The sequence below is a fragment of the Diadema setosum genome, chromosome 22, assembly GCF_964275005.1.
Source record: "Diadema setosum chromosome 22, eeDiaSeto1, whole genome shotgun sequence".
Taxonomy (NCBI): Eukaryota; Metazoa; Echinodermata; class Echinoidea; order Diadematoida; family Diadematidae; genus Diadema; species Diadema setosum.
Window position 1 is genome coordinate 12,261,545 of NC_092706.1, and position 9,068 is coordinate 12,270,612.

General features: G+C 42.0%; 1 protein-coding gene across 1 annotated transcript; it reads left to right on the top strand.

Moving 5' to 3' along the window:
- Nucleotides 1-236: 236 nt before the first annotated feature.
- On the top strand, nucleotides 237-2,057 carry LOC140245398 (frizzled-5-like). The gene has a single exon (XM_072324975.1). The coding sequence runs from the start codon at nucleotides 381-383 to the stop codon at nucleotides 2,055-2,057; it is 1,677 nt and encodes a 558-aa protein (XP_072181076.1). The 5' UTR covers nucleotides 237-380.
- Nucleotides 2,058-9,068: the final 7,011 nt, after the last annotated feature.

Consider the following 9,068-nt stretch of genomic DNA (forward strand, 5'->3'; position numbering starts at 1 on the left):
CAAGTTTTGAATAGTATGTGTGTTAGAGCGGAATCGTGTTTGTCTAGCAAAGAGGACCAATTGTTGCCGGGCTGGTAAAAGTTCAGCGAGCGCAGACCGACCCGGGCCCGCACGGAGTTGAGTGGGGGTTGCAGTGGACCTAAAGTAAACGGAGATACGGTAGCGGAGTACAAGTCCTGTTTGATCAACAGCGAGCGACTGTTTAACCAGGGCTTCGCGCGGGGCTGTTGCAACACAAAAGGCCTGGACTACGCGGTAATCTCTCAGTTTTTTCTGCGTGCTGCTCTGATACCGGACGACAAAGTATAGCAGATTGAACTGGGACTTGAACGACACGACTGAATTCTCTGGTTTCACGACAGTCAGAAACAGTTTCCACCATGGTTGCCTACAGAGCCGTCATCACCCGAGCATCCTGCTTTCACTGGAACTTATCAGTGTTAGTAACTTTCTTATCATTGTGCCATTTACAAATTGTGAATTGTCTGCGCGACGTGAAGTGTGAACCGATTACAGTACCCATGTGTAGAGATGTTGGTTATAATATGACGTACATGCCGAATCAGTTTAATCATCACACGCAGGACGAAGCCGGGCTAGAAGTGCATCAGTTTTGGCCCCTTGTGGAGATCAAGTGTTCCGCCGATCTCAAGTTCTTACTCTGCAGTATGTACACGCCGATTTGCCTTGTCGAATACTCCAAGCCCCTCATGCCATGTCGATCGGTGTGCGAGCGGGCCAAAGCAGGCTGCGGTCCGGTGATGCGACAATACGGATTCACCTGGCCGGAACGCATGCAGTGCGAAAACCTTCCTGAGTTCGGTGATCCGGAAAACCTGTGCATGGACTCGAACCACACGAACGAGGGAACGAACAAGCCAACCATCCCAGCGATGACCCGCCCTGGAAACCTCTACACTCGACGACCGACGCAGGAACCGTGTGAGTGTGGCTGCAACGACCGTCTCATCTCCGTCCCCGAGGCCCACCCGTACCATGGCAGGGTCTCGACAGGTGGTGTGCCAAACTGCGCTGCCCCATGTAAGAGTGCCTTCTTCACCGAAGACGAGCATACCTTTGCAACTTTTTGGATCGGACTGTGGTCCATCCTGTGCTTCGTGTCGACTCTCATGACAGTAGCGACGTTCCTCATCGATATGGGAAGGTTCAAGTACCCCGAGAGACCCATCATCTTCATGAGTGGATGCTACCTCCTGGTCTCGCTCGGTTTCATCATCCGACTCATTGTGGGGCACGAGCAGCTAGCGTGTAATGGTGACTACATTCGGATGGGCTCGACTGGCCCAGCCATGTGTACCATCGTGTTCCTCCTCATCTATTTCTTCAGCATGGCGAGCTCGATCTGGTGGGTGGTGCTCTCCTTTACCTGGTTCCTGTCGGCTGGGATGAAATGGGGAAGCGAGGCGATCGCCAGCTACTCGCAGTACTTCCACCTCGCTGCCTGGCTCCTCCCCAGCATCCAGTCCATCACCGTGCTCGCCCTCAGTTCCGTCGACGGCGACCCCATCGCCGGCATCTGCTACGTCGGCAACCACGACGTCACCAAACTCAACGGCTTCGTGCTCGCCCCGCTCTTCATGTACCTCATCATCGGATCCTCGTTCCTCCTTGCTGGCTTCGTCTCCCTCTTCCGCATCAGGAGCGTCATCAAACAGGGCGGTCGCAAGACCGACAAACTGGAGAAACTCATGATCCGAATCGGCATCTTCACCGTCCTCTACACCGTGCCCGCTACCATCGTCGTCGCCATCCTCATCTACGAGCAGCACTCGCGATCGACATGGGAGCGGAGCATCACGTGTCCTTGCGAGTCGGCGCAGGCGTCAAAGCCGGAATACGCCGTGTTCATGCTCAAATATTTCATGTGCCTTGTTGTCGGAATAACGTCGGGTGTTTGGATCTGGACTGGAAAGACCCTCACGTCGTGGCAGGGGTTCACGAATCGGTTACTAGGCAGAAAGGCTTGCCCAAAGCGAGAGCGAACATACACATGCAAGCCCGTCATTCTAAAGACCATTCCAAATTCGCAGGTGTGATCGACGTCGACGTTGCCCGAATGACGTCACACAGCACTCTCCTGTTGGAACTCGTTTGCAAACACTCACAGTATTTATTTCACGAACAAAAAACGATGTCACTTCGAATCGGTATGTGTTTGTGATAGAAGCATAGAACAGTCGACAGATCACCCATTGATTTTCGTCGTTTTATTTCGTCGTTATATTCATCTTTGTACAATCGTCATAACTAATATGAAGATGAAAGGACCAATCTCAGTTTGCTCTTTTTAATTTCTCCTGTGACGAATTATGCTTTCTGAAATGTTTGATTTCAGATTGGTTTTTTTTTAAGTAGTTAAAATTTGGATTTCTGTACTCTTGCCATTCAATCTGTTACATCTCCTGTGTTTTACATTCTTCTTATACTAAATCAAACTTCAATTTGCTGCCTGTAGGGAAATGCTATCTTCGGCTATTTGTCTACAATTTCGTAATCATATCCTTTTCCCCAGAAGAATCTGTAGACATATAGTTACCCACGTTTCCTTCCATAGCACGTGAAACATTGCTGTGGTTGTGGTCTTGCAACACATGCAGCTACACAAATTATTGCAATCAACAACCTTTCACTTCGTTTATGCGTACTTAACCGAGCGTTCTTCGAATTGAAGAAAAAGTTTTATTCCGTGGAAATTGTTACCACACCCACTTGTGTTGCATGCCCTACAAAAAGATCAGCCTGTCATTAACTGTTTTGTGTATGTTTCATGGGTTCATGGTTATCATGTTAAATGATGTATGCCTATGTGTACGATATCTCCGTATTGTTACTCTTTCACGCTACTTCAAGGACAGCCCTTTTTTCAGTTCCATTGCTGCATAGTTTTTATATGTAGAGTTGTGTTTGACCATAACATAACATTTATGATTTGCTCACTTTGCTTACGGAGCTCATATTCAGCAAATCACGTCTAATGTCCATGACATGCATCGGACGATAGGCTGAACTAAACGAACCGATAGTGGAAAGTAGATTTCTCAGCACTATTTTATACCCAAAAACTTTCTGAAATAAGCCAGAGTACGCAACTGGGTTATCATGTCGTATTTTCTGCAAAAAATGAATCTATTTTCGTATCTCTTGGTAATACTTTTCAGACGTATGAAGACATTGATTGACCCTGTATGTTCTGCATGATGGGACGGGAGATATTACCGTAACATGCCGTTGGTGGCCAAGCTTCAAATTTGAATTTAATCACAGGGGTACACAAGTGCTCGTCAGGAAACTGCACACAATACCCCGCCATTACAGCTTGTCTTACACCAATATTTGATCTCCACTCATTTTGGTAGCGTGGTTGTGCTAACAGAAAAACCTGGATCCTAAGTGCGCTCTCAGTCCCCCCCCCCCCCTCACTTTCCTCCACTTGTACCCTCTTCAAAAGAAAGAGAGGGATAGAAAGAGAACCACTAGAGCTAATGATCACCCCACACAACGCTCTCCCCCCTCTTCCCTCTCTCATACCGCCTCTCTCTTTACCCCTTCTCTTCCGAAATCCAAACACTGCGTTGTGTAAACTCGCCCTACACCATCTGCAACCATGCACTCGAAAGCACATCGCAGATCAAATAAATGTTACATCACGAAGCAAACACGACTGGAGAAAGAGTGAATGGGACCAAGCGAGATATTAACTCCCTCACTATGCTCCTATGCCAGGAGCTGTTTGTGAGCATCACTTTTTCATTGTTGACATTCCGCCAAGTTAATCTCTCTACGCGTCTAAATGGCTTGCATCCTCTAATAATTTTCCCTCCCCCACTTTCTTCCTTTCTTTTCACTCCCTTTCACCGCCTCTCCGCAAGCGGTTAGGCGTGTATCGACAATTTTGTGAGTTTTCTCTTTATTGTAACGATCAACCTCAGACCGTCCTAAGCAAACGTCTACAGCAAATTCAAACGAAACTCTTGCTACTTTTCATCGAAAAAAAAAAAACCCAAAAACGGTGCACATACAAACTCTGATATTATGACGCACACTCGCACCCTCCTCTTTGGTCATTTTTTTTCTCCCGGCCTTTATTTTCGTTTACCTTGTACATTTTGGTGTCCTCTCGGAGAAGAAACACATGTTTCAAGGGTACGCAACTAATGTGTTTAGTTTGGAAAGTGCAAATACTCATGCGCCACAGGTAATCGGGGAGAATCTTCAAGGTCTTCCTTAATGTAAAACCTGGTGCTCCTTGTTGTTGAATGTCCATGATGACTGTATGTCTCTATAGCACTGATCCTCAGTTTTGGTTTTACTTAGTCATGTAATACGATACACAAGTGCAACTCTTTTGCGCTCAAAAGCAAGCACAACGATTGGTAACAGTATTGTGTGTGATGTTTATAAGGAGGGAAAAAAAAAACTCCTTCACACACCCACTCACGAACACCACACCCCCATATTTTATATAGATTTATTCTTTTGACCGGGAGATCACTGCTTTTCATCATTTGTATAATTTGATGACTAACTGTCAATTTACGAAGCTTAAATTCTGTCATTTCTCTTGTTTAAAATGCAAGGCCCACGCATCACGGTTTCATGCTATTTTAGGGATTGTTCGTTCACAATGCCTAAGCATTTGTCTTATGTCTAAATTTCCAAAAAAGACAGCCTTTACTTTCGACTGTCTAGACCACATTCTCTTTAGAGCACACCCTTTCTTTTATTTGCAAGTTCTTTGATGGATCATTGTGAAAAAAAAGGAGTAGTAATGTTCACTGTGTATGATTTTGCGTGTTACAATCGTGACTATTGGGGAGTATTTGTTGGGCAAGAACTGTCGTGTTTGCGCGGGACTTGCTGAAGACAAACATGCCGAAAACACCAACTGAACTGGGCGCCAGTATCCATGGTTACCGCGACCGTGCTCTGTTTGAGTCCGACAGCGGGGAAAATAATATATTGTTATATATCTCCTCGCCTATATTTTGACGTGTTTTGTATGCATGTTAATAGTAGTTGATTGTCTCCTCTTTATCATAGTACGCTCATGTCTCACGATGAATTGTGGGATGCTCACAAATTTTTGTTTTGAAACACACACGTTCGCAACCTCCTGTCCTAAATCATTCAATGGAAACTTTGTGAGTTTTTAATGTGTACTTTCTGCGTAGTCTTTCGTCAAGCATGCCGTGTTGTCTCTTATACTTAACGACATTCGCACGATGAAAATCTTTGTGTTCCAACAATTGCTCAGCATCACTCAACTTAGAGGTGAAGAATTACAATAACACTAAAAAGATGCACGGTATTCCCGACTTACAGATAAGATGATTTGTTCATGCATGAAAAGTATAGTGTTTTTATCCCTAGAGAGTGAACCATTTCACCGATTTCAACCTTGGGTTCTTAGATTTAAGTTTTTATAAGCAGATGTATTATTTGGCAATGCTATTTTCAATTTCCCGCTCTCTTAATACGACCTACTTTTCCATTTCGATCGAGTTCTAACGACACCTTCGTTAAGCGGGTGAAGAAATGTTGAAGCAAAGATATGAGTTGTATTGCGACGATTGAGACTGAACGAAATAACGATGTATTCGCTTGGACTATCGCACAGAGCGATGGCCGACAAAACATGGACAGAAATGAAAGACATATAGGCTGTTTGTTTTGTTTTTACGGGACTAGAACTTCGTACATGTATTTGTTTGTTTTTTAAGTGCATGGCTGACATATTTTCATACCATGTTTTGTTTTACCACAACTGCAAGTGCAAAATTCGTATATTTTTCAGTTTCTCAAATATGTATGTACATGATGACATATTGTATATCTGTTTTTAAGAATAAGAACACGAAATTAAAAAAGGATGCATAACTGCTCGCACAAACTTGATGCCTCGGTCTGTCTACTGTTTCTTGATTTGTAATAATGTGTGAATAACCTACCCGAGCCGGGAGTGATATCGATGATGACAACTAATTATAATAATTTGCATTTATCTAGCGCATAATAATCTAAAAGATTATCTATGCGCTTCAATATTGTGCATACGATTGCGTGGGTGTTTGTGTTTACAGGGTACATAATTGTGTTCATGTCCTTTGTGTAATGGTTTGTGTGTGTGTGTGTGTGTGTGTGTGTGTGCCTGTATGCGTATGTGTGTATGTATTAATTGTTGGTACGCATTGGTATATCAGATATATTGATAAGTCACGAAGGAGGACCAAGGTCAGAGACCGATATAGTGGGATCAGGGGTTAGACAATTTTTAAATCAGTCTGAAAAGAAAGAATACAAATTTTACAAACACAGTACAACTGTACTGAAAAATTGACCAAAGTCGGAATAAAAGCAACGAAGACATAACATACTGTATCAAATATTTGCATTTTTTTTTTTGTGGCCAAACTGTACTCGAACAGTATTATAAATACACAAATGAGTGAGCTGATGATGTCAGTTATACGTCACAAATTTCCACCAATGGTGTATAGAAAGAAAAGAAAAGAAAATTCATTTCTTCTGCTATAAAAGTGCAAGCATAATGTTATTACTGGCTGAATGACTCAACACCGTGATCAGTCAGATACCTTAACATTTGAATCAGGCTACAATGTATGGCATAATTGCGCTTGAACAAAGAAAAAAAAAACCTATAATTTCCAGATTTTGTATACAAACTATATATATAACAAGTTCTGAGGAGATGACAGCGTCGACTCATATTCATATTCGTATTGTCTGTTTGAAACGGTTCAAGAAACAAATTTTAGGGAAAGGCCTTCTACAATTTATATCCGATTATGATCAAATCCTCACTTGTTGTGAATACAAGAATTTTGTTACTCTTTCTTTGAAGACTAACTCTTAACTATAAACAGGAATCCCCGGTTTATAAACAAGCTATATGGTGATAGCGATGACCACATTCGAACATTTGGGAAGATATAGTACATCAAACTCTATCTGATGCTTTTACCTTTTTAAAACATTTGTTTTACATAGCATAGTAATATTGAAGATTGGTAAATATTCACAGAGAAGCATACGCTCGTATATACTGAAGAAACATACTGGTAATGCATTTTTGGCCAATAAAACATGAGTTTATTCGACTCAAAATTTTCGGCGTCCTACCGTCCTACGCCTTCTCCAGGAGTCTTGATAGGACAATGAGGTACTAGGCGAGCCTAGTACCTCCTTGATAGGACGCCGAAAATTTGAGCCAATACGTGAAATCTCAACTTGTTTATATATATATATATATATATATATATATAGAGAGAGAGAGAGAGAGAGAGAGAGAGATAATTGTATATATAAATGTATATGTACGTGTGTGTGTGTGTGTGTGTTTGTGTGTGTATTTCTGTTGTATGATTCGTCATAATCAAACATATGACGTTGTTGAAAGAACTTGTGATATGCAATACCAGTGAATCACTGCGTAAGGAACACTTTCAGGTTATTTCCCCAAAACAACAACAACAGCAAGACACTGAGGGCAAATCATCTATACACAAGCACGCACACACACAAACACACGTGTAAGTACACAGTATATTTTCCCTTTCTTTTTATTAGAAGCACTGACAACCATTCTTCATGTTACGTCACCATGTGATCGTAAAATGATCGCAAGAAGCGATCTCCACTGCTCTTCAGGAACCACAAGATGAAAAGCGTCATTCACACGAACTAAATATAAACAATGACGTAACGATCAAGTTCGTTGAAAATATCGGAGAAGTCTTTCCCCCCCCCCCCCCTCCCCCCCCCCTCCCCCCCCCCCCTTGGTTCTTATCAAATCGATTTCTATACGAGCGCGCCAATAAAAAAAAAAAACAAATGGTGAAGCGAAACCCTGCAATGACTGACATCTTTGACATGATGACCGATTACGCTCATTCTGGTGCTGGAGATGAGGTTATCTCGGGTTAGTCTCAGCTCCAGGCGTTTGACCTCAATGAGCGTTACAAAAAGATCTTGTAACATTGATGACATAATTAAACCCCAGTTCAGTCACGTAAAAACATTTTGAATTGAAAATCCACTTTGCGTTAAAGATGATACATGTACTACAAAGCTTACTAAATAAAAAGTCAAACATCACACGAAGTGACCTGAGATGAAAGAGTATAATGCAATCGCCTCACGACAGTTTCATAGGTGTGTTCAATATGAAAGCGAATTTAATTTTGTCAGTGATTCCGAATAATAACAGCTTCCCTTTGCAAAGTTTGTTCAGTCGGTTAGAAACAGCTGCATCGTTAAAGTGCTCTCGAGTGTGTGGTCATTTGGATTGGTTGAGTAAATGATTTTATCATTACGTCATTATGTTGAAGGGCTGTTTTCATGACTGTTATTTCCATCGATAACACTAACGTTATCATTATCAGTTGTGAAATAACTTATCTATTTGGATAAAGGCATTCAGAATTTATCCTAAAAAAGAAAGGCATTCAGAATTTATTCTAAAAAAGAAGAGAAAGTGTACAACATGGCTTTGCCGGGTTTCATCGGAATTGCTATAGTCCTTTAAAATCGCGATGTAACAGGATTGTTTTTCTTTTAAAGATCAGTGATGTTTCGGGAAAGAAAGTTAGTGGTATAAAGATTTGCTTCTGTTAGATAACTATGGCGTTGGTGATTGTCAAGCGAATTGCTTATTGATAAAGGTCTCCTCACCTATATACCTGTGTACAAGAAAGTAATGCAGAATTATTTACGTATACTATACACATAAACTGACATACATTATCTATTTCTTTTGAGTACTCTTGTTCTATATTTTGATGTGAAAATCGTCGATTTTGTCATCATGAGTTTGTTTATACAAGTGGAGAAACAAAACAAACTGAAACTGAAGGAAGAAAGCGGCAACACTTATTTTGCTTCTCACTTTCTCTGCATCACTTTCTAGTTCCATACGCCAGGATACGGATATCGGAAAAAGGAGAGCAGAGAACAAGGAGGAGAGATAGAAGGGAGAGAGAGATGGGGGGGGGGGGGGGGGGACAGACCAGGTACTCAAACGGTCAATT

Excerpts from the sequence above, each read along its gene's own strand:
- LOC140245398 (XM_072324975.1), top strand. The coding sequence starts at position 381 with ATGGTTGCCTACAGAGCCGTCATCACCCGAGCATCCTGCTTTCACTGG.